Below are 26,576 nucleotides of genomic sequence, written 5' to 3'. Positions count from 1 at the left end.
AACCTTCCTTCCTTGCTCTATCGTGCCTTGTCTCATCTTTGAACAATTTCTACATTTGCATCGACGTCATCTCATAGCCTTGTGGGGGTAAGTATTAGTTCTAGGTCAATAAGAAGCATAGTCAGATGTCCATTCCCTTAATTTTTTTCAGGGTAAGGATATACTGCAACTTTTGTCACAGAGACCTTGCTGATGTTAGATGGATGAAAAAGTGTCGCTGTAATCAAAGTATTTGTCAGTTTATTTCCTGTCGTTTTTACTTTTAGTCACTTGCTATTTTCAATTAAATTTTCATAATTAATTGTAAATAAACCATGATTTGTAGATAGTTCAACGATTTTTTAAATCCTGTATAAAGTTTAACTATTTTTCCAGGTAAGATTGGTAACGGTCTGAAAAGTGTCTTTAAAAGGAAAGGAACGGATACAAAAGTAGATTTGAACCCGATTGCTTTATTGGATCCACCGGGTGGAGGCAAGAGGTATGTATAGGCGTAATATCATAGTTTCAGAATTCTAGAAGAATTAACAAAGTTATCTTAAACCGAATCTTTCAATTCATTAAAAGCCTTCGTATGTACCGTAAGTACCATACTCTAAGTTGCTACTCCGAGTTTGATGCTTAATGCCAACGTCAGGCAACTGTTACCCAGGTAACTGGACAATGTTGCATTATGCGTGGAACTCAGAGTAGCAACTTAGAACCGCCCTATTCTATACATCAAAAGCGTATTATAAAAGATGATATACTTATGTTTGTGTTTTTTTAAGTATTCGAGATTTAACGGAGGATGTCTTCCCTGATGGCACCAAGCCGAGATTTGACGCAACTGGCACATTCTTTTGGTGTGAAAGAAGATCTTTTCAAGCTGTCGTGATGGTACACAGTACTTTAATTCCTCTGAATGATACAAATAAACTTGTTTAGCAATTGAAGTGTAGCGCTGGCTTGCATATACTTACTTAACTTCCAGCGAATTTTTGATTTGGAACACTTTCCATCTTCAATTCAAGTATACGAAAAGGAAAAATTTTGGTTTCGATAAGGTGAATTAATTTACTCAAGGACGTAAGTAGCCTAGCAGTATCAAAATAAAGTGACAATCAACGTTTGGCTTCATCACAACTAACTATTGTCATTAAGAACCAAACAGAATTTTATGCAGCAACGCTCTCATTGAAGTTGTTTCATGTCTACATATTCTGTAGAGTTGAAGATGCAGAAAGTTTCAGAGTCCATTTCCTATAGTGAATTTTAGGCATTAGAAGAGGCTATAGCGTAGGCCATAGAGACTATAGTTTTTATATATATTCTATTGAGATATATTGCTGGCAACTTATAATGAAGTATTTACGGAGAAAACCTTGTTAAACGACGAAGAAGGCTATGGAAAGCAAATGGTTTTCTAAGTCCTTTTAGTGCGACCAAAGGGTCGATTGCAATCGATCTAGAACCATCAACAGACTCTAAAAATTTGTAAAATTTCATTGTCATAAAGATTACCGCTGAAATCAAATGCACACAAAATCTGATGTGAGCACACTCGTGTACGCTATCTTAAAAGAAGTTATAGGAGAAAGGAAGGTATTAAAGAGAACACTTTTCAAGACGAATGGAAAATAGCTTTGACATCTTAAATACAAATAAAAATAAATTTAGAATGATTTTTAGAATTTTGAAATTTGGAAAGGTACTTGAAAAGCCTTTCACAGTTAATGTCCTCAGTAATTGGACCAAAAGTTTAATTTACTTTGACTGTTGAACAAATTCTTTTTTCGAATCTCTCGACGTTAAAATCTCTAAAGAGCTGACGTTTCTTGATAAGGTTTTATTAGACATTTCAATGAGAGCTGTTGTTGAATCTTAAAACGTCGCTGCCTTTCGAGTCATTGAGAGCTAATTTAACGACAGGATATGAGTTAAATCAGAAATGTATTCTTATAAGGTTCTTCTAGTCCATTGCTCCCCATCCTACGTTATGACATATCTCGTTGTGCTTTTGAAAATAATTGCGCTACTTAGCACTTAACCGATTTACTTTCTTCTAGAATCGTGGTGAAGCTGAACAGAATCAATTCCGTAATCATGTCTTGGTATTGATATTGAATTCACGCTATTCACCACCAATTGGTTTACGCGGATTGGTAGGTTAATCAAAATGATTTTGATAATGAGGAATAATTAATTGTGCCACCTTTATTTCAGATGAATTTTGTTATGAAAATCTATTTTTTGCTTTCAATGTGGTCCATTTTAACAAATATATTTGTGTGCGCCCTTCACTTGACAGTCCAACAGAATAGAAACGTTGATAATTTATTTAAGAATCTGCTTGTCATCCGATATTTCTCCGGGTATAAAAATCGGACATTTATGAAGAAATGAACCTCAAAGTAAAAAAATGAAACCCAGCTAAATTTTCGATATTATTTTTTCCAAACTTCTTTGGTTTCATACTAACAAATGTTGTGTACTAATTTCCCAAAGAACTCAGCAAATAGAGAACACACATTGACTAAAAGGTTTGCCATTATCAATAACATCTGCAAAGTAGTTTTAAAAAGATTACAAATTTAATAAGGTTTTCAAGATATTAATTGCTTGGAAATTGCTACTTTGTAACAGACTGTACTTTTGGTAAAGAGAATTCTTATTTAACGGGCGAGCTATTAGTTGAGAACTAGTATGGTGCACTTATACTTTTCACAGACTTCTGTACTGTACAAAATGCTGGGATACTTACTCCAGTGGGCGCTTTTCGCTGTTTCCGCAGTGAATCTATATGAAATAATGACTCTGCAGCTCTTGCTGTAACTGGTGCATGGAGAGGCAAAGGCTCTATGATGAACTAGGATGGGAGGATTTGTATCATAGAAGGTGGTTTAGGCGGCTGTGCCATTTCTTTAACTTGCGTAAAAATCGCCAATCGGCGTATCTGTTTGATTAAATTCCTGCTGCTGCGATATCAATTATTGATCATTGTCTTATGACGACTCCTTTCTTTAGCCAGCGACTCTACATTTTGATATATTTTCAGGTTTTGCCTTTGAGAGCAAGCAACTTTCATGCAAATGAATTGAAAAAGATCGTCATTTTGGGCGATGGGGATTATCTTATGCGAGAGGTATCAAGTTTGATATTTTTATATAATTCAGTGTGAAGATGCTTGTCTGTTCAGGGCACAGTCGATTAATTTTCACGTCCGAAAATGAAAAAAAGCAAAATCTGTTTTATTGCTTATATCTATAATGTTTGATATTTTTGAAGCTTCATAGAGACAAGTATGAACATGTATCTCTGCTTTTATCGTATCTCTAACTTAAGTCTGAGACGAATTGGTAATTGAATTTGCATGGTTGTAAACTTGTATTTTAAAATTAATCACAAAGATTATATCCTGGAGAATTCTCTGCTGTGAACAGAGTTGGAAGCAGGATTAATACAAGGTCACAATTTTGAAATTGAAGTTTAATTTTAACTGAAGTGTATATTTAAAAGGAGTTTCTTCACTTACAGTGGGAAGACATTTGCAATTTCCCGAATATAGACATAGTGCCTGTAAGTATGTTTTTATCATCATGATGAACTGTTCACTCTATATTTATAGTTCCTGTTGTTCATCGGCCGTTGAGATATTCCGAAGATGAAAAATGCTGCTGAGCATCTGTCTTGATGTTGACACATTTGAGAGAGGAAATTAAGATCAAAGCATCTATAAACACAAAAAACCGGACATTGCCGCAAATTTAAGTCTTCTACTAGCTGGAATGTTGAATGTAACGTCTTTCTAACGTTATTCTTCCAGGGGTCTCCATATTCAAGAGCAGACCTTCGTGCTGTAAATGTAAACCTAGCTGATATGGTGATTATATTTTCACCAAGTCTTGCAAAGGAGGAGGAGCACCAAGCATTGTCGGACAAGGAAAGCATCTTGGTTACACAAAACCTGAAAGCAATGTGTTTTGAAAAAGTTGATATTACTGAAAGTGGTGACAAGGGTACAAACAACGGCGAAGCTGTGCAAAACAATCCCGTAGCAATACCGTCACATATCGCAGAAGTTCAAGCAACGGGATCAACACGTGGTGCTAACATCCCAATAATAACTGAACTTGGTGAGGTTATCAATTACTGCACTTCTTCAAGTCAAAGATATCATAAGAACATCCAAACTTCGTCATTAAAAATCTGTTCAATTGAAAAGATACATACATACATAGACAAGTAATGTTAATCGAAGAGGTCTCCTTTTTTAGTTTGCGATTCAAATGCGATGTACCTCGACCAAGATGACATGAATATATATGATGATGATGGAATATACCTAACACAACCTTATGCATGCGGATCTGCGTTCACAATGTCTGTTTTGGATTCTCTCGTCAGTGCTGTAAGCGATCTGCTTTTTACTTGCAAATCTCAATTTTTCCAATTTTAAATAATTATTCTAATTATTGGCTTACTAGTGGCAAAGTCAGAAAACAGCTATCCAAAACTGTGACATGATTCCAAAAATAGGTACAGACAGAAACCGCATTTTGTTCTTAAAATATTGTCAATTTACCATTCTTTTTGTTCTTGTCAACTATATTTCCATCGAAAATAGAAAATCTATCAGTGTCATTCCAAGAGGTAGGGGCTCAGTCGAAGGAGATCCACATCATATTTCACACACTAAAGTCCCAACTATGACAGTTTGGTCTGATCTCCTTATACAGGTGCACCTGTCACCTTTAAGAAACAGCCAGGACAAATGTTATTGCTCTAAACATAGGCGTTTCTCTCCCTGATTGACATCTTCTCGATATATTCACATCAAGCCCAAGCCGACATTTAAATCAAGCTCACACCCCTTATTTTGTAAATTTGGCTATATATTTTCTGACTGTCTTTATCTGGAGTCGTTTATTCCCATTATTAAATTTGATTTTTTGAATTTATGAATTTGGAAACCTTTTCCAATTGGCTCACGTGATCTTTTTCAGATCGCAAATTTGCACCCCACTTCAGGTTGATCCCAATGGTCTGGCTGTGAGATCTTGCCTAGTGTGGATAGGCAATGTAATGCACAGAAATCCATTCAGTGCAGTTTGTTTGCTTTTTTACCTAAAGGGATCGATTGACCGTCCGTTACCATGCAGTTTCCCTTCTATATCTTGACAATTGATTCTTTTGGCAGACAATTAGAGAACTGTCTGTCATTGTGCTTGCTGCCTCAAGTTGCAAATTATCCCTGACAGTCTTTCTCTTTGCAGAGCGTGTATAAAGCCTACTTCGTAAAATTTGTTTCTGTGTTCCCTAAAATTCAAACATTTCCTTTAAATGCCCGATCATCATTAAAAATTTGGCTTAAAATTATCCGCTCTGCATAATCATACCAAACTAGCCCCCTGACTTTTATTTTACTCCAATTTTATTGCGTAATTACTTATAAGACAGCATCATCACTCTGAAAATTGTTTCTTCTAGACTTATTTCAATAGTGATATACTGACACTTGTGAGAAATTTGGTAACAGGAGCTGTATCTCCTGAACTCGACACACAAATGGCTGAAGGAGTGCAAATTACTGGTACACAAGAAACCCCGGAGATTGCAGCAGCTCGAAACCGATGCCGTGTGGGACAAATTTCTCTGTACGACGGGCCACTTTCAGAATTTGGGGTAAGCCGCCTCTGTCAGTTCTTACTAGTAGTTGTAATCAAAGAAATTCTAAATAGTTCAAAGTAGGTTGTTAGAACAAATGATGAACATCGGCGCCCACTAAATATCAATTAATCATATTGTTATATGTAATAGACTTTATAAACGTTCCACTTTTCCTGTTTTATAGGAATGCGGTTTATTTGGTGACCTATTTCTGTATGCTCTTCGTACTTACAACATGATTTGCCTTGGGCTTTATCGATTTCGTGATAATTCGCGCCACACAACAGGGATTCCTAGCACAAAGCGGTACGTAATAACCTTTCCAGAATTCAACTTTGTTTTGGCACCCACAGACCTGGTATTTGTCCTGATGCAATTCGATCAATCCAGGCAAAAGAAGAAGAAAGCAATTGTTGTTAACTCCAAAGGCTCGACGGCGACGGGGCTCACAATGAGGTCTGGTAAGACGGGCAATTCAACTTTCTTTTAGTGCATCTTATATATACACCGAGTGGAAACGATAGTGCTCAAGTGGCTTGCACACAAAGATAATTGTTTCTACAAGAAAAACACACGATAATAGCCAGTACGTATTGACCCATGGGCTTTGCATGCCATTTGTAAATCTCTTTGTGACCTTTGATGCATACGACAAGATAAGTCAAAACTGTTGTTGTAGCACTGTGCTTAATGCACGTTCCTAAAAGGTGTACTTCGCAGCCAGTGCTTCCTGTGATAGTTTTTCAACCAAATTCAAGTAATATTATTTACTTAACCTTTTCATTAATTGAGAATAAATGAAAAGTTAACCAGTAAGGTTTACACATTTTGCTAATTTATTGTAGATTTTTATGTAGCTTTGGTTTAAAAGTACTGTTCTACTTACCTTTAATAGTGTAGAAATGTGTCTATTAGAAGTAATTTTAGTGTACTGAAATGCTGAATTCTTCTGTTTGCAATCTAAAAGGCTCTTGAGCCAGGTTTGAGGCAATCTGATGAAACGAATAATCAAATACAAATGAGGGTTTGCATCTTTCTTCCCAACGAGGTGCAAATATTTTTAAAGTTCATTCCATCGGTAAGGGGTACACGGTCAGATGATGTGAAAGCGCGTTCGGACCATAATCTAAGAAAAACATCACTGCACTTCAAATTCAGCATAGCTGCCGCAAATGCAACAGAAAATACATCTGATGACTTGTTTAAGCTGGATGTAACAACAACTAGTAATGTAGAACATTTGTATGGGTCATTGCTTATTAACGATAAAGGATTAGTAGCCGAGATATCAATTATTGACAAACTGCAAAACTGACGATTCTGCATTTGACAAAACAAGCAGATGATAAAGCAAGCAAGAATTTAATAACACCAGTTAGGGATAATGTCATTCTGAGAGTCACAGAGCATTTGAATTGTCTCTTTGACGGCATAACAACTTCCAAATAAATAAATAAATTCAAGAGCAAAACTGCAAATTCTTTGTAATTGAACTTGATCCGCCACTGAAACTCTCGATGAATACGAATGCCACTCTAGAAAAGTATGTATAGAGCGATTCGCACGAACAACAAATTAGAGAGAAAAAGACTGAATCAAGACTTCATCGGACCGAGGTGACTTCGTTTAAAATCTCTCCTCATTTCTTTTCTCTGGTTGATTAATTTGTTAATGTCGTTAATGTCGTTTGGCTCAAATAAGAAATCATGGCTGGATCCACCACTTGTAATTCTAATACTTTAACCTGCCTAGTAAATAGTTCTTCCAATACTTACATATATGTAGTGATTCCCGCCAGGGACATTTTATAACACCTCCTTAGCAACGAATCCCTTTCAGTCAGCAAATATTTACATGCAAGTTGATGTCAGATGTTTACTTTTGGAGCTAGTGCAAAAAGATAAATTTGAGATCATCAAAAAGTATGATTAAGAAAGCAAATTAAAGTTTTATTCACACCATTGTTATTTAAAACAAATCAGTGCCCATTTCTTTTCATGCGGGTAACGTGAACTACCCTAGCCACAGCCCAAAATAAAGGACGCGAAACAGTGTTGGATATATGAAAAATTTACAGGATTCTTGAGGAAAAATTTGAAAATTCTTTGCTCAGATCAAACATCACGATCATGGAAAAATCAGTCACTCCTGAATCACCATGATTGTGATTCAGTCACTCCTGAATCATCACGATTGATGGAAATGTAAATGGAATAAAACATCGAGCTTGGATATGCTAAAAAAGCGACAAGGCTTGAAATAAATTGTAACGAAAACAGCTTGATAACTTCCAATCCTCTAAAAACCTTCAAATGGTAAGCAACATGTGGAAATAAGTACGTTTTTTAAGTTTTTTCTTCTACCTTTCGATGTAAATCTTTCCAAGAAACGTCATATCAGTAAACTCTCAAAGATTTGTCACGAAAATGTGGTTTCAATGTGTTGACAAAATATTGCTAAAAGGTAGGACAGCTTTTCCTTTTGAAGTGCCTAATCACAACAACGAAGATATAAAAAGAATTAACAAAGAAAACAAACAATGAAGAGTCATAAATGTCAACTTAGAAAATCATGTACTGAAAACAGGAGTCATTTTTTAAGGAAACTCCAAGAAAAGCGCAGAGATGACAAGATTATTTGTATGACATGTACTAAACTCTACTGTGATACTTCAGAATTGTGCAAGTATTAACTGGAAATGACAAGATTATACAATCATATACTAAATCCAACGGTTATACCTAAGAATCGTACAAGTTTAAAAACGGACATGACGAGATTATACAATCATGTACTTAATCTAGCGGTTATACTTAAGAATCGTACAAGTTTAAAAACGGACATGACGAGATTATACAATCATGTACTTAATCTAGCGGTTATACTTAAGAATAATGCAAGTATTAACTGGACATGACAAGATTATACAGTGAGCAATTCCACTTTAGGATCGTGCAATATACTTAACCCTACTGTTAAAGTTTGGGAACATGAAATGATTAGCACAAAGACGACAAGATTTTACAACCGTGTCTGCAAATGATAAGTTTATGCTATTAAGTATAATGATAAGTGTATAAGTTAATGATAATGATAAGTTCTCAAGCATATGCAATCAAAACAAGAATAGAATTAAATCATTTATTTAGTTAATTAAACAAGCAGTTATATTGAAGGTTAAAGCAATGTTTTGCAATGAAATTAAAACTAATAATTACACTTTGTGAGTGCCCGTATGATTAAAAAAAGACCATTATCTCGGGACTTTGAATTAAACCTTTCAGTCGAGCCTTGTTATTGTTATTGTCCCTATACTGCTGGTTGTCGTCATTGTTCTTTAGAAATCACATTCAGTTTAGTTTTTCGAGAATAATTTGATAAGGTTTTGGGCTATATGTGATCGATAGAACACCTTCTAAACTTGGCGGTCCACAATCTGCCTGCTTTACGTTATACCTGAAAAGGATATTTGAGAGGAACAAAAAGAGTTCCACTTTTGCTAGCGCTTCACCCAAGCAAACTCTTCTACCTGCACCAAAAGGCATGTAGCTGTGCCTGTTTCCGGGAACCAGACTGCCGTCCTCCTCAAGCCAACGTTCAGGCTTGAAGGATTCAGGCTCTTTCCAGTGACGGTGATCAAAATGAAATGCCCATTGATTCAACCATACTTGCGTTCCTTTTGGAACTGAATGTCCTCCAAATTGTGTGTTTCGTGTAGTTTTATGAGGAACGCCCAAAGGAACAAGTGAGGAAAATCTAAGCGTTTCAAGAATGGTTGCCTCAAAAAACGGTAGTTTGCCACGATCAGCAAGACAGGGTCTTTTGTTTCCAATGACCCTAGCACGCTCATTCTTAATTTTTAATTGAACTTCAGGCCACCAGGCTAGAAATGCAAGACACCAGTATATGGTTGTAGTGGTTGTTTCTGCGCCGGCAATGAATAAATCAGCCAAGATCATCTCGAGGTTTGCATCCGTTAGCAATTGCTTCACTTTAGAATCAGCCTTTGCTTCATTATAGAATTCATTTAAAAGGGCATCTGTGAAGTCTCGTAAATTGCTTGCGTCGAATGACTCCCTGTGCTCTTTAAGCTTCTGTGATAAAATCTTGTCTCTCATAGCTACCCCTCGCTTCAATTTAGATAAACCTTCATTTGGAAAAAATCTTAGCCATGGCATGAATGAAAGGGCACTTGCGTTGTCCATCCCTTGAACTGATAGTCTGTTTTGCTCAACAATATCTGAGAACTCTTTATCTTCAAATTTGTAACGGCAGCCAAAAATGATGGAACAAATGATATTGAGAACTGCCAATGCTGCAAAAAGAAAAGTGTTGAATATCAAAATAATGAAACTTACTAATTTTTCAACGGTTTATACTGACTGTCTCCTTAGACCAGACGGAAATGGAGGGTTGTACCAATTTGGGCGGGGAAATTTTGATTTCCAGTTTCGAGTTCTTTATTAACTGGGGATATTGAATTGTAATAGTAAAGGGGGAATAGATTATTCCCACCTGTCACTTGACTCACTTATGTCCGCCATGATGGATCACAGCCTAGTCTTGGATACACATAGCAACGCATTATTTATACCATACGGATTTTGAAACGGACAGTTTTCATCGCCGATTTTGAAATATTATATGTTTAGGATCGTTTGCATATGTACCTAACCAACTTGTTTGCTGTGCCTTCCTATCTGGGAACTGTTTTTAAAACAACTTTGTAAGTACCGCCTTATCTGCACAAGTATTGCTAGTTTCAAACTATGTTTAGGCCACAGTAATGGTAAGCTTGAAAGATTTTGTGACTTCCCTTGAACCTCAGAAGGGACAAATTTAAGTTGATCGTATAGACCAATAGTTAACGGCAGCGAGTCAGTCACGTGACAGTTGGAAATAATCTATTGCCACTGTTTTTTTGGGTAAAATGGGGGTTAACTCAGGAGAAGTTCCTGCTTATCCTCTGCGAAGGAGAAATGTGGCTGGAATGACGTTTTTAACAAAATAAATCTGATCGAAGCAGTGGAATATGAAGAATAGTTTATCTTTTTTGGTAGAAATACGTTTAAAGTAGTAAAATGAGCTTTTATTTGTCACGTGACGTCTAATTACCCCCATGCCCTAAAATGGGCAAAACCAAATCATCCTTTGACATCGGAAATTCATCTTAGCATGCAATTGACTATCAAAACTTTAAGAAGGGACTGTCGTCGTACTAAAACTTTAAAAAGGGACTTTTTGTCGTTTCTGTCAACCTACATTGGTAGTATTAATTGGTCAAGAGTTTACTATGCTAATACAGATCAGATAAGATAAACGGAAAGATCTGCATTTTTCAATCAATCTAAGGAGTGCATGTCAGGTGTTATAGCCTTTACGATATGCACAAAGAGAAGGAGACAAAATATTCTCCATGTAATGAGCAATTTGACCTGAAAATGTTTTTTCGTAAATTTTGGATATAGCCGTTAAGACTGTTATAGGCCTGTAATTTTTTTGCAAAGGCATTACCATTCTTAAAGAGGGTTGTAATGTCTCCTTTCTTTAATTCTATTGGAAATTTGCTTGTATCTATACTCTCATTTATGAAGAGTTGTACCAATAGAGCAAACAAATCAGAATGTTCAGTTAATATTTTCACAGGTATGCTGCCAAAAGGAGAAGCTTTTGTCGGATCTAAGCTCTTAAGCTGACTCAATATATCCTCCAAAAAAACTTGCTGGAGAGAAATTTTTTCACTGACCGTTACCCATTGCTTTATCAGTTTTATACTTGGGTGGCGTTTGTACATATTTACGGCAAAATCTATAGGGTCACGTAATTCGTTTGTTATTATCAAATTCTGCTTTACCTTTGAAGTTTCTAGGCTAGCAATGATGTTGACGAAGTAACCGTTTAGGATTTCAGCAACTTTCTTATCATCGGAGACCAATTCATCACCCTCTAGTAATTCATCAACCTTCCAGGGGTTTCAATTTTATCTGGAAAAAGAGGTTTTCCAAAACTTTCTATTATCTGAAATGTCTTTCAAGTCGAGATTTCCTTAGCAATCAACCTCCGCTTTTCGCAATGTCTTTACACATTTGTTGCACTGCTTTTTGAAATCTTGTTCTTAGCATAATTGCCTTCCTCAAGGCCTTGGTCATGAAAGGACCATCATTTGCTCGAACAGATTTCTTCTTGACGGGAGCGTGCTTATTAAGAACCTTTTCAACTGGAGCATTTAAATGGTCATAAAGGACTTTTTCCCTGTGACATTTACCTAGTTCTTCACGTAAGTCACTCCTTAACTTTACTGGATCAAATTTGCTACAGTCACAGTAATTTATTATTTTGGGACCCCTCTTTACAAATCCACTCTTTAGAAGGGTTGATACCAATAAATGAAAATCGTTTAGTGTTGGTAATTATACTTGAAAATTCTACAATATCAGGATGGTATGACGACAAAAAATTGTGCAATATGACACTAAATCCACTTTCAATTCAAAATTCAATTCTTATAACAGTATTTTTGAAATCAGGCAAAACCAACTTTTCACATTTTATCGGGGAAATCACATTGAAACAAACAAAACCAGTTGACCTACTAGTGGCAGTATTTCAAAATAGGTCGTGGGCCACTTTTAATGGCTAATGTAACATTTGCACAACCAGTAGTAACTTAGCTAAAAGGCCTAGGTTAGCAGGATTATAGCAATGCTGCACAATACAGAACTTCCAGGGCCTTACCAGGTAATAGAACCAGGGAATCTTCTTAATTACGCCGGAGTTTGCTTTTGGCAGCCCCCCCCCCCTCTCTAAATATTGAAGCGCTAGAAAACAGAAAAAACCTATTATTCAAACTCGCCCAGAGTTGGCAATTTTCTTGTCATCCTTTGGCAAGAATTCATCCTTCTTTGGACATTTTCTGTGCACTTCTTGTCAATTTTCATAACATGCAGCAATACCTTTACCCTGCTCTGCTTCATATTCAACATTCAAGTGCAAGCAAAAAATTAGTTCTGGAGACAAATTTTCAAAGCGGTTTTCCTTCATTTCCTTATCTTTTTTTATATATATCACAAATAAAAACAACTTAAAATTAACTACATATAAATATTCTGTGTCTGCCGTAGCCGGAAAAGACACGACGTTATCGAGCTCTAACTACGACAGCACTTACATTAATATTAACATTCATCTAAATGACAAAAAGATAAACAACAACTTAACCGAGTGTCTTAGAAGGAATACATCCCCCATCCACATTAATGTTGTTAATCCAGACAAAGCTATTAGTGGAGCAAGGAAGTGGTTCCTTACAAGACTCCCGGTACAAACATTACAGGGAAAAAGGAAAATAAAAGAAAATGCTGCTGCTGCTTTGCGATGTCAACCTGAAAATCTTTTCGTATTTTTGATAAACAATATTGTTGCTTCAAGAATTATTCGATTAATAATGACATTATAATGAGAGTCTCCAAACAGAAGCAAGTCACACAAAGATTTATCATCTAGATTGACATTTAAAACAGGGATTTCTGAGAGCTGATCAAAGAGATCGGGCCCCATTGATTCAAACAAGGGGCAGTGCAGAAGAAAGTGCTCGTTGTCTTTCTTGTCAGTACCGCAAACACAAAATGGAGTAAGACTATCAAAGTTGTGTCTAAATTTGTGTTCATTCAGTAAACTAAACTTTAAACGCAACTTGGTGAGCAATCGGACGCCCTCAATATCAGAGATATTGTAAACAGGATTACCCTCCGGTCTAATCATTTTTAATAATTTTTCTTAAACTGAAAAAGGGATGTTGAATTCTTAATCTCTTCATCAAGCAAATTCCACTCAAGCAAGGTGTTATGAAAGTATGTGTTAGAAAAACGATTAGTTCTAGCAACTTTTACTTCATAATCACGAGGGTATCTAAGACCGTAACTGGGTTGACGTTCGGGAGGGATTTCATGAAAAAGGTAATCAGGTGATTGTGATTTAACTAAGCTAAAAAATGGCATAGCCTTCTATACCACCTCCTGTGATACAGGCTTTCCCATCCTAATTCTTCGTATAATCTCTGCCTGTTTGTACCACTCCAGGCGCCAGCAACAGCTAAGGCTGCAGAGTATTGGGTCTGTTCAAGCCTTTGCGTAAATGTTAAGCGCATTTCAGGATCATATTTGTGATAAATGATATCTCCATAGTCTAGGTGAGGTCTCACGTATAATTTCTATATTTGGTCCAACACATCCCTAGACACATACTTGGACAGAAATTTTATCACCCCTATGCCCCTTCTAGCCTTGCCAATAGCCTCCTTAATATGACTTAATATGAAAATTAAGTTCAGAATCAAGTTGCATTCCAAGATGCTCGTGCTTGGCTTTTCCTACGACTTCATCATTGCCTTGCAGAAGGTGTGGATGGACCGGTTTCATTTTTTTGCTAGAGAAAACAACCTCTTCAGTCTTATTTACGTTAAATTGCATTTTTCATTGCCATGCCCACAACCGGACCCTGTCAAGATAAGCATTAAGCTCATCAGCAGATCTTCTTTCATCTTCAACAACCGAGAAAAGAGATGTATCATCTGCAAACATCCTAACATAACAGTTCACACTCTCGACAAGGTCATTAATGTAGACAAGAAAAAGCAATGGCCCCAAGACAAAGCCCTGTGGCACACCAGCACATATCGGTGCCCATTTTGAGCTTTTTTCATTCAAAACAACTCGCTGTTTACGATTTGCCTAGTAGTTCTGTAACATTTCCTTATCTGAATGCCATGGCTTCAGTAAAAGAAATAGGTTCTTTCCTACATGTGGCTACAGCTAACGCCGAAATATTCTTAGTTAACGACTCAATCAGAACTCTTTACTTTGCTGGCTGTTCTGGTTTAACCCTTACCCCGGCAAAGTCTCAGTGATCTCTGTGCGTTTATGTGCTGACCCCTGGTTTTGAGAAATTTTAAAAGGAATTGAAGAGGAAAAACGGTTTTTCATATGGATCAATTACAGTAATAAATCAGTCATCTATACTCTCCCCATTGACGAAACCTGACATAAATCATCATCAAAAACCTTTTCAGAGATATCCAGACAGTATGACATCATAAGATTTTTATCTTTAGCTTACCCCCCCCCCCCGGAATCAAAAGGGAGCGGCACCCCTTCTGGAAATGTTCTCAAGCCCCTAGGTATCACCATGAAAAATTTGGTGTTTGTTCCAGTCTGTCACAATCTGACCAAAAATTGGAGTTAAGCGACTGAACTATATACCCTCCTCTCACACAAGAATTGCACCACCTTGTTCAAAATGGCGGCTTTTTTATCGACTTTCCAAACATACCAAACATTTGAATGCATGAAGATAAACTGTAACGGGTGATAACGGGTGATAACGGGATAGACTGTAGCAAATTTTTGGGGGAAATTCTTGAAAATCTTGCTGATGTCATAAAAACATAGTTTGAAATGTATAATTTATGTATAAGTTTTTGTTTGTAGAAAAATTGAAAATGCCTAAAGGAGAAAAAATGTCAAATGAGGGTCAAATGAAAAAATCGTTGAGCAAGTTAGATGTAATGTAGCCACACAACAGCTGGGAGAACTTCAAAATGTTTTCTCGAGAGTGTTTCAGTAGCAAAGAAACCTTGTAGTGGACAGGTAAAGAAAATTTATGTTAGACTTAGAGGGGAATTCACACCGTTTACAGGTTTTTCAGCTTAAAATCCTTCCAGACAGATTAGAACGAGTGTCGTATACAAATATAAAATGCAATGTTACATGAGTAAAAATAAACCATCTTTATAACGATTTACTTCAAGACAAGAAGAATTCAGGTTTTTCCATAATGTTCATCAAGTTCAGATTTGCACGTCGTTAATAAGGTTTTGCTTCGTACGGAAAGCACTACCAACCAATATTATTTGGTTCTTCAAGAACCAGAGAATCATTAGAATTCTTTAGGCTTGAAACGAAATTCCAAAAGGCTGAAAGCGGTTTCAAAAGTTCACTGCTCCCGTCAACATATTAAAGCTTGAAACGTTTAAAAGACGTTTCTTACTGTTATTTTTTTAAAAAGTGCTGTAAAAAAATTTAAAGTTTTGATTGGTGGTCAATTCGCACATCAATTAAAAATAAAATCAATTCGCAGAACAATAGCTTATGATAATTCTTGCGCCATTTCCTCTCCTTCGAGGAGGTGGAATTCATTTTTGAGGGGAGTGTAGTTATTGTGACTGGGTACCAAGCACTGAACCTAAAAACAGGAAAGATCAGATGAATTTTCATAAGTCAAAATATTTCTTACCAATATCTGGATGTGGGTCTAATGGGACTCCTAATTTTTCATCATATCGCTTATAAAGCTCTGTCACCTCCACAACAATGCTTTTCTCCAAATCTTCTAAACCTGCACCATACATTTTTAGAGAGGCATGGGCCATTTTCCGCATTAGCTTCATAGCAGGTCCATTGTCAGCAAAACCAATGTCCTTGTAGCCTTTTGTGAGTATATATGCAGGATAAACATCTTGTGGTCTGCCAGATAGATCTTCGCCGTTGCGAAGGAGAGCTTCCTTTGCTGCTTCAATGTCATTGATAACAACGATGCGCTGTCTCCCTATACTTAAGCTCATAACATCTCCATATGTGGTAGATAACTTTTTCAGTGATTCATGAGGTTTCCTTCCTAGAAGGTGTAAGTTTCCAATTACTGGCAAGGGCAATGGCCCTGGAGGATAATTTACGAGTTCTGCAAGCTGGAGGCCGTAATCAACCAGTATGTAGATGATTGCAGCCACAAACAAAGCTGCGAAAACTTCAAAAATCATGATTTATCTGAAAATGTAAGAGAAGAATAAGAAGAAAATTATCATTTTCCCACTAAACAATATCTTTAAAATCATAAAGATTTGTAGAATTTTAAAGAGAAAAAGACACATTTATCTTACACAAATGAGTCTCCCTTTCATTTAATTGCACTAGGTCCTGATGAATTCTGGTAGCCATTTAAATTTGGCATTGGTCTTGCTAAACAAAAGACCACCATCGATTTCCCAAGGTTTATTTGTGTTTAGAAACGTCGAAGAGAAGGTGAAATATGAACATCTTGATCAATTAGTTCCTTGGCAACAATGAGATTTCATACACCTTGGTTTTCTGACTTTGTGCTAATAATTTTACTATTTAATAATTTGTCACACTCAAGTTCAAAATTAACCTTTTTAATTGTTTCTAAAACAGATAGTACTACTATGAAGCTTGAAAATTTCATTTGTTAAAAATGTCTAAAATAGAGAACAAGTAGAAAAACCTAGTAACAAGCTGAACAACCCAGTAACAACCTGGTAACAAGCAGAATAACCCAGTAACAACCCAGGAACAAGCGGAACAACTCAGTATAAAGCGGAAATGTGAATCAATTGTTTAGTAAATAACACGTGGGGGTATTTATAATAGAAATGAAGGATGGATAAATAGAAAAAAAAGGATGGAAAAAATTTAAAGGCAGAATGGAATAAATAAATTCACAATGGATTAGCTTAAAAAGACAAGTATCAAAATTGGAAAATGAAATTATTCCTGACAAACTGTGGTAGGGATTCTCCTAATATACCCATATTGAGTAAACTACCAATACAGCATCGGTTGGATAAACAGATGCTCCAACCTAAGGTTATTTAGAATCACCGGTTATTAAATAAATTCAAGTGAAAACGTTTGAATTTTGTTCATTGGCAAAAATTAATACCCAAGAAATTTGCAGAAATTTTGCCAAAATTACGTTTTTGCACAAACAGCCACTTGAAAACATGGGTAGTTAATAAACTTGAAAAATGAAGTAAGACCTTATCCTTTACATCTATATTACATGAAATGTAAATTACTATTTCTGTTAAAATATTTCATGGGAAGCCTTTTTTCAAGTGAAAACGTTTGAATTTTGTTCATTGGCAAAAATTAATACCCAAGAAATTTGCAGAAATTTTGCCAAAATTACGTTTTTGCACAAACAGCCACTTGAAAACATGGGTAGTTAATAAACTTGAAAAATGAAGTAAGACCTTATCCTTTACATCTATATTACATGAAATGTAAATTACTATTTCTGTTAAAATATTTCATGGGAAGCCTTTTTTCAATATTAAAATCATTAGTTTGAAAAAATCATTTTTAGTTTAAAGGCTCAATTTTTTCAAGCAATTCATCAGGAAAACTTTATGTTCTAGTAAGGATCCAAGCATATTCCTTTGCTCTTAAAATGGTTGGTTATACTTTTCTACTTTGGCCTGGCCACTTCTAATGATCAGAAGAACATCCGACTTTGCAGTTAGTGAGTGAGCCAGTAACTTTTAGAGAATTTATCAGAAAAAAATATGCTTCAAACCATACTTTTGAACTCTATTCCAAAATGTGGTAAACATGTTGAAACGATTTCTGTCTCTAACAATGACAAACTGCAGCGGAAAGAGGTCTTTCAGTGATTTGCACCAAGAATTACTTGCGATCAAGAACTAAAGCACAATAATGCACAAACTTATCTTTTGACTTTTTTGTAATTGCCTTTACAGTAAACATACATTTAGATTTAAAATATGTAAGCGTTGATATCTAAACTTGATGGTTAAAGATTTTGCAATATTGCATTAATTTATTCTGATTACCTTATTAACTTACATATTGATGACATTAATGCTTTGTTATAATAAAACATCCGTTTTTGGTATAAAAGTGGGTCCTAAAATATATTGGGCCCCTGCCTCTATTATCAGGGACAGATTTAAGTGCAAAGGATGGGGGGGGGGGGCTGTTGGGTAAAATGTTGGATTTTGGTGCCACATCCTTCAAGTCACAGAAAAATGATGGGAATGCCCATTTTAAAAAAAAGGTTTTTAACTTTAAAATAAAGAAGATAAGAAGATAATAAAGTTAAATGTTGGTGCTCTACTCTTTTTTATAATAACTAGTAACTTTGAGTTCAGGCTGACTGTTCTTATTTTTTCGAAAATCTGAGGCTGTGATTGTTTGTTTACTGTTCATAAATTGATAGCGTGTAAGCACGCATGCTGTATATTTCCGACCCTCACTACTGACAGAGGACTCTCTGCTCATTTTCAAAGAAAATTTCACAAGAAATATGCCAAAATAACGATATATAATCGGTGCATGACTGGATAGGCAGGGCTATGACTGTGAAAATCTGATTTCTCACCAAACCGAGACGACCTTGATGGTATTATATACTTTCGAGTATGGAGATTTAGAATCCAAGATGGGACCAAAAAATGTTTGCTTCAGTATCACATGCTTCATGACGTCATCGATAACAGCAAAAACAGTCATAAATCCGCCATATATTTAAAATAAATTGTAAAAATTAGCAATTCTAGGTTTTATGTGAATGCGCATTTCAAGAGCTTTTAATTGATGCATCAGATATTAGAGTTTGCTGACGTTTGCTTATTTTGTGACGTCATTAGTGGATTTGCCCAAGTTCCGCCACAACATTTGCGCTGATAACTAAGTGAGTTGGAATTCATCGCAAAAGCGCTAAAATTATGTTGGTCTAGATATGTTTGATACTTCTCGACATCATTTGACTATGCTTGACACTAATAAGTCATAATAATCATCATAATCCACCTGTATAGTGCAACAGCAATGACGAAAAAGCAGTCTATTACAGAACGACTCTACACCTGGTCGCTGCAAGCTTTTTTACAAATATTGAAACAGGATTATGAATGACTGCATATAAAAATTAATAAACGGGGGGTCCAAATAAGCTCCTGGGGGGGTCAAAAAAATCAAAAAATAGATAAGCATCCCCCTTTCTTTTAAGGACCTTAGAGTAGGTCATTCAAGCTACTCAAAAGTGCACTAGTTTTGTCTCCCCGTAGTCACAAATCATGTTACGAACCACGACCTGGTTTGTAGTACGCAGCTTTGGCGCCAAAATCAAATTTGTTTAAAAAATGGCGGACGAACTAAAGATGCTGCATGCTGCAGGACTTTTGGATGCTGAAGAGGTTCTAATTTTTGATATTGCCAATAGAATAAATAACGTTCACGGTATGCTAGTCGATGTGCAGACTTGGTTCCAAAGTTTGGTAGGCCAGTTCCTCAGTTGTGTATGATCTTCAATAAAGTAATTGATTTTATTGTGGACACTCGCGGACATCTCTTAAGAAGTCTAGACCAGCCTTTTCTCTCACGGGATAATCTGCAACGATATGCAGATGCAATTCACCAAAAAGGCGCTGCTCTAGATAATTGCTGGGGCTTTATTGATAGTACTGTGCGTCCAATTTGTAGGCCTAAACAAATCAAAGAGTTGTTTACAATGCACATAAACGAGTACATGCCCTGAAATTCCAGTCTGTTGTTGCACCTTATGGCCTTATTGTCAACTCATTTGGACCAGTTGAAGAAAGGCGGCATGACAGTGGGATATTAGGAATGTCTGGTTTGTTGGACCAGCTGGAAAGGTACTCGTTTTCACCAACAGGCCAGCCATTGTGTATTAATGGTGATCCTGCCTATCTTCAAAGAGTGCATCTCCAGTGCCCGTTTTTCGAGGAGAGTTGTGCTTTCCCCTGAAGAACAAGCCTTCAATCAGTCCATGAGCCAGGTCAGAGTCTCAGTTGAGTGGGTTTTTGGAGACATCGTGAAGTATTTCAAGTTCACTGATTTCAAGAAAGACCTCAAGATTGGGCTCAGTGCTGTTGGGAAGATCTACAATGTTGTTTGTGCCATATTTCGCAATGCATTGACCTGCCTGTATAGTAACAACACAGCATCATATTTCAACATCCAACGACCTACCCTGGCTCAGTCGTTTAATGGGGAATAACAACTGTAACGATTCAAGGAGAAACAGCTTTTTTAAAAGCTACCAAATTTGCCAAACTTAGTTTTTCCCAAATAACACACAAAAAGTTGAAAACTCTATCAAAAAAATCAGTTTTTTCAATGCACTGATTTCCAAAATGCAAGAAATGAGGGTTTACAGTGTAAGCCACTATGGGATAACTTTTTGATACATTGAAGGAGGGTCAATAAAGAGGGGGCCTTTTAGAATAGGGGGGGGGGTGGGGCTTTGTTTCAGTATATACTGCTTGGAGTTTTACCCACTGGTCAAAGGTATTTAGAAGATGGTCATGTGGTTCCAGGACTCCTTAAGGCAATTTTAAATGAAAACTAAGCCTTTGGTATATATAATCATCCAGACCTCTAAGAGTAGCCGTAGTGACATACAAACCGAATCGAAAACTCTCTAATAAATCTGTGTACCTACTCAAAACTTTGCCATCTTGCAAAAAGCTAGCTATCCCTTTTGTCATTGTAAGGGGGTAGTTATGCACACAAGAGTGCATTTGATTACTACTGACTACCAAAGATGATTCTGCCCAAATCGAGAAGCAAAAATTATCAAAGGAAACAAAAATATTGGGGGTACCACACCCCCTACACCCAACCACGTTTCCCCACAAAATAATCCATTCCTGCCTATAATTGCCTAACCTGCCATTGCTGTTGCAGGGCCCGTGCCACGAATTTGAAAGTGGGGAGGCCAAGGCTAAAAAATTTGGGGGCCAAGGCTTTTACCTTTTTTACTGCACCTTTTAAACTACTTGCTTCCCAAAAAAGTGGTGGGGGGGGCCATGGCCACCCTGGCTCCCCAGGTGGCACAGGCCCTATGTTGTCTACTCGTTTTACACCCTGTAGCTAGGATCAATAAAGGTTTAGGAAAGAGGAGTTTTGCTTTGAATTGAGAAAAAAAACAAAAAAAAGTTGAAGAAACAAAAAACTTCAGAACTTTAGAATACCTGAAAAATTCTGCTTCGATCAATGGTGAAGCTAGAGGTCATGCATGACCAAAAGATTTCCCAGAAGATGATTGTTTTCAAGATAAATTTTAAAAATTTCTAGATATTTTGAAAGATGGGGCTTTTACATTAAACATTCTCCAAAATCAAAGAAAATTGTTCTTTGCGTACTTATGTGCAACCCCATAGGCGCAAACAAAGAGATTCTACATTTGAAACTCAAAAAAGCTCAAGGTGGTCCAATTTAGTCATGCAAATATCACAGGGATCCCAATTTAGTCATGCAATATCAAATGTGCATGACTGAAACCCTATGTTTAGGCATGTGAAACAAAAGAACCACTGAAAACATGATGATTATTACGTTTTAGTCATGCGCTATTGGAATGGCATGGCATGACTTTAACCTTGATCACATCATTTCCCTGTTTGAGTTTGGAAAGTGAGACTGAAGAGGAAGTTCGCTAGTTCATGAGGAAAGTGTTTTTATGAAATTGTACTGTGCAAGAAATATAATAACGGAGAAATGAGGAAAAGTAACAGTTTCGAGGTTCTAATGGATTGATCTAGCAAAAAGTAGTTGATGAGGATTGATATGACCTGCACGAACTAGGCCTATGGTGCCATAAGGCGGACAAGGCTCCTGTTGCAAGAAAAAAATGAAGCAAACTTCCTGGTTATAATATCAGTTTGCGGCTGATAATCAAGAAACTCCAAATATTCCATGTTTTGGTAATGGTTACCCATAATATTCCAAATGTACATAATATGTAGTCTGAAATATTCAAACTGAATGTCTAAGAACTTGTTGTTAATAAAAAAACACATAAAATACTCTATTGTTGTTGCTCATTAGAGGCATGCAATGCAAGTTCAAGATATAATGAGGCATTGAATTAGATGCCCCTTATCTTTAGCCCATGTTCAAGCACCATAGGTATTGGGACCTATTTTGTCTTGGCGATTTCTAATATTAATATATCATTGATCATCAATTGTTTCCATCAAAGCCCCTGTGAATGAAATTTTTAATAAGTAAGCAAAGCTTGTTTATAGCAACTATTGCAAAATACAGCAATCTTCTTTCAATGAACATTGACTAGGGGGCATTGTTCTATTTTTAAATTGAAGACTATTTGTACTAATAGAGTACAAAAGTTCTAAGAAAAAAAAAGTGTGGATCATCAAAATTGTATTTATCTTGCCATGTATCAGAGCAAAATAATTTAGATGTTATATGATGTTGTGAGAATCAAATCTAATGTATTATTTTAAACAACCTTTCTACAGTAACTGATAGTTTTATTAGGTGAATTGAACAGCTCTTGAAACAGAAATTATGAATAAATTGAATGTCAGAATTTAAAAACAAGTTAAGATAAAAAACAAGTCAAAAATTGAATGTAAGAAGTTAAAAAAAAGCTAAGCATCTAAAGCCAAAGCTTCTTCAAAACACCTCTCAAGACAGTTCTGAACATTGTTTCTTGCAAATTATTAACATTTTTACGCCCACATCAGGCTTTTCTTGGTATCAGATATCAATATAAATTAACCTTCAATGTTGTTAAATCTAACTTCTTATTAATTTCTCCCTCCAGAAAAAATATAACAAATAAAGTAAATATATCTATTAATAATAAAGAAATATCTTGGCGTACTTTTAGATAAGAACCTCAGCTGGAAACATCATATTAAACAAGTAAATTTTAAACTATCTAAGGATATTGCTATACTAGCTAGGATGAGGCACTATGTTTCCCAAGACTTAAGAAACCTATATATATTATGCTTTTATTGAGCCTCATATTATCTATGCGTTAATCAATTGGGGAAGTGCTAGCAAGTCCTGTCTTAAATCTGTGTGTTGAAATCTTAACAAAGGTGTAAGAATAATGAACTTTCATAAAAATACAGCAAGCTCCAAACCAATTTTTTGTAAATTTAGTATATTAAACTTTGATGACAGTTACACTTTCCAATGTGCAAAATTGATGTTTGATATAAAGCAGAATCTCAAATGGAATTGTTTTTAATTTGTTCGAAAAAAACTTCCTCAAGGCACCGCTGCAAATAAAAAATTTGCAATCCCCCAAGCAAAAACTAGCCTAAAAAAGTGATCAATTATGTTTGATGGAATAAAGATATGGAACGAGATTCCATTGGAACCTTGTATGATGTCAAGCAAGTTATAATTTCAGAAACAGCTTCGCAACTGGCTTCTACAAAAATATAATGAAATATGAACATAAAAAACCTATGTTTGACTTCTTCTTCATTAATCTAAAAATCATTGTGTGTGTCCCCCCTCCACATTTTACTTTATGCTCTTTATTTTACACCCCATTTCTCATCTTGCTTTTATGTAATTTGTAACTTCATTATTTTACAATTGTTCTGTTACTGTTCTAAATGTAAAATCCGAATTCATATAATCTTGTAATGTTTAAATATCTAGATTGTTGTTATTATAAATCTTTTCACTGTTGCTATAATCATGTTACTGTTTTCACTGAAATTTAGGGGGTTGGGCTCGAAAACCGTATTGGTTCCTCCCAACATCCTAGGCAACGTTATTGTTAAAATTTCAATCATTGTTAAATTGCTAATCATCTATATCGACACTTTATTGACTTTTAATATTGTAAAATTATTGCTGAATATTAAATGAATTTGAATTTGAGATATCAATTTTCTCGAGGGAACTGAACTATAACTTGAATTAGGTATCTTACTGTGGGGCTGAAAACCCCAATTATTATTTTTGCTCAAGTACACGACCAAAGTATCAGAGCTGGCTTCGCCACTGGCTTTGTTATTTGTGAGCGCAAGAAAAGACCGAAAAGCGTGTCTCATGCAGGAAGGCCTAAATTGACACATTAAACAAGAACTTACATTCTTCGCTAAGATGCTATTTTTCTTCTTCCATCGGAATTATTCTGCTAGAGGCAGACAAATAGCGCTGAAATGATTCTGTTCACCGTACAGTGGTTTTTACGTGTTTCCCACGAAACTCGACCACAAGTAACTATGGTTAGACCAAGACAGACAAAGACTAAATGAATACTGGTCATGGCGCCTAGGAACTGCTGGCTCAGAATCAAAGCGCCGAAAACATTTTGAGGTGGCGGTCGCAGCTATAGCTAGTATATCAGAGGTATCAGAACCCTGGATACGTCTTTATCAATTAATTTTCATGTTCTCGCTTGACAGTCGCTTTACTGCCAGTTTGGTAATTTTTGTCCTTGTATTTTATTTTGATTACGCAGGTTAATACGATAATCTATTCAGGGCAAAAACCTACATGAAGCTTCCTATCCTATCCAGGGGCTAAGTATTAGATGGGGCGCTGCAATAATCATTCAAATTCTGGATATTTGGGGATAAGTGGGCAATTCCAATTACGTTTCATGAAATTCAGCATGAATTCAGCACAACATGCCGAGGTTAACATTTCAGAGAAACAAGTTCACAGGGTGTAGAAACTTCTAACAGTGGACGACTTTCAAAATGAGCACAAAATTCGAAATCAAATCTATAACTTGTAAGAGCTACAATTACTTACATGCTATTGATGTAACGCAAGGAAGGACACCACCAGCAGCATCGCAAAGCAAAAAATTTGTAGAGTGAGCAAGGAAACCGAGTCCAGAACAATACATTTCAGCAAATCATGTTCAGCAAACAAATCAAAGGACACAAAAGGCACATAAACACAGCAGTTTCTGTGACAATGGGAAGTGATCGCAAAAAATACGGACCAGCAAGGGCAGATTTTGTAACAATAGGTTCTTTGGTTTGTTTACATTTTGTTGACTAGCCAATCAGAGTGCTCTATTTCTATGGCGTCATCTTATGGTAATGGCGGATGGAGGGGTTTGCTGTGGAGAAAACCACACCCTCGTTTTTTCCTCGCGACGAAAATATACTTTGAGAAAAACTCGAGATTTTTTGCATCCGCATAGAACGATAAATTTTACATGTAATTTTATTGGCACTAAGCTCTGCGTTTTCTGCTCTTTGCGTGATCGCTCGCTATTGACATCCCTTTTTGCACGCCCTCAATTGCTCGACGATCGATTGCACTTCCGCACAAAAACAAATTCAAAAAACGTTATAGTTTGCATCTGTACAATATTATTTGACAATATAACTGGAAAATAAGGTAAATTGTACTAGGAAAATGAAAGAGTTAAAAACGAAATTTTGAGCATCGCCCTTTGTCAAGTTATAGAACAAAGTTAGATTGGCAAAAGGACTTTTCAAAAATACATGAGGGTCCACCAGATAGTTTATAAGAAACGATAATGTTTTTGAGAAACCATTCCAAGATGAACCAAGACATTAAAATATTGCCAACCTTCTTCATTTTTTTCTGTTATTAGCTTTTGTTGAAATATGAAACCTTTGCAGTACAATCTTTACGCAAATAAACCAATGTCAAATCAACGCAGAGCAGAAAAGTCAGGTGGTTAGAACTCAATTACAAATTGGCCAATGAAACATTATAATTTTTTATAAACTCGTTCTCAAGACACAAAAACTTTTGAAAAACAACGTGTTTACTTTCAGTTGGGAAGATTATTTGCATGGAGATGCCAACAATCAATTACAAATCATGTATAACATTTAGTAACATTTTACCAGACCATAAACGTTCTTGAAAAGCAGGCATTTTATTCAGTGCAAAAGCTGCTTTCTTTACCGCTGCAAGTCTTGCTGAAATCGATAAGTACGAGTGTACATTTGTAATTGTTTACTTTGCTTCTTGCAATATTTATGGACAGATTTTAAAAGTTATGATTTTCAACTTTAATTTACAATTTTCTGTAAACATTTTGTTCAATTTTGTGCGATGAAGCAAACCAGTTTCGATGCAAACTGGTTAGGGCAGAACGTTCGACCATTTGTCTCGCGAGAGTTCTTGTTCTTTTTGAACGTGACCAAAATTTTATGCTTCTTGCTTTCAAATTATTTTGCAATTTTCTAAATCAGCAGTTTTTTGCATTCAATTATACGAACAATTAATTAATAGCTTTTCTTCGATCATTGTGATAAAACATTATTTCTAGACACTGCTAATGTGTCAACTCACTTGTTTCCGATGCTACCATCTTGA

The 26,576-nt window shown here is 36.0% G+C and overlaps 2 protein-coding genes, 1 long non-coding RNA gene and 1 pseudogene across 11 annotated transcripts in view; 2 read left to right on the top strand and 2 right to left on the bottom strand.

Moving 5' to 3' along the window:
• Positions 1-6,580, top strand: part of LOC135689764 (calcium-activated potassium channel subunit alpha-1) — a 35,164-nt gene extending 28,584 nt beyond the window's left edge. For all 8 annotated transcript variants that reach the window (XM_065207103.2, XM_065207100.2, XM_065207101.2 and 5 more), the window contains 10 exons: positions 152-228; positions 376-481; positions 771-879; positions 2,049-2,144; positions 3,038-3,124; positions 3,517-3,558; positions 3,806-4,115; positions 4,257-4,390; positions 5,470-5,664; positions 5,834-6,580. In XM_065207103.2, the coding sequence (XP_065063175.2) occupies positions 152-228; positions 376-481; positions 771-879; positions 2,049-2,144; positions 3,038-3,124; positions 3,517-3,558; positions 3,806-4,115; positions 4,257-4,390; positions 5,470-5,664; positions 5,834-6,139 (1,462 nt within the window). In that variant the 3' untranslated portion in view covers positions 6,140-6,580. The remainder of the gene's footprint in view (positions 1-151; positions 229-375; positions 482-770; positions 880-2,048; positions 2,145-3,037; positions 3,125-3,516; positions 3,559-3,805; positions 4,116-4,256; positions 4,391-5,469; positions 5,665-5,833) is intronic.
• LOC148960173 (uncharacterized) lies at positions 6,413-8,698 on the bottom strand. The gene is made up of 2 exons (XR_016145326.1): positions 7,425-8,698; positions 6,413-6,775 (listed from the first exon to the last, which is right to left on the bottom strand). It is a non-coding gene; the product is annotated as an uncharacterized LOC148960173 (long non-coding RNA).
• Positions 8,699-8,753: 55 nt separating this feature from the next.
• LOC135689768 (steroid 17-alpha-hydroxylase/17,20 lyase) lies at positions 8,754-25,175 on the bottom strand. Of its 2 annotated transcripts, none has more exons than XM_065207106.2 (3): positions 25,023-25,175; positions 15,940-16,469; positions 8,754-9,964 (listed from the first exon to the last, which is right to left on the bottom strand). In XM_065207106.2, the coding sequence occupies exons 2-3, from the start codon at positions 16,460-16,462 to the stop codon at positions 9,000-9,002; spliced, it is 1,488 nt and encodes a 495-aa protein (XP_065063178.2). In that variant the 5' UTR covers positions 16,463-16,469; positions 25,023-25,175; the 3' UTR covers positions 8,754-8,999. The 2 variants fall into 2 exon arrangements, with proteins under 2 accessions (XP_065063178.2, XP_088972381.1); XM_089116255.1 differs by lacking the exon at positions 25,023-25,175 and adding an exon at positions 24,353-24,989.
• LOC148960172 (uncharacterized) lies at positions 19,702-24,354 on the top strand (annotated as a pseudogene).
• Positions 25,176-26,576: the final 1,401 nt, after the last annotated feature.

The sequence above is a fragment of the Rhopilema esculentum genome, chromosome 5, assembly GCF_057945365.1.
Source record: "Rhopilema esculentum isolate cy_ngs chromosome 5, ASM5794536v1, whole genome shotgun sequence".
Lineage (NCBI taxonomy): Eukaryota > Metazoa > Cnidaria > Scyphozoa > Rhizostomeae > Rhizostomatidae > Rhopilema > Rhopilema esculentum.
This window is presented reverse-complemented; position numbering and strand designations above follow the sequence as displayed.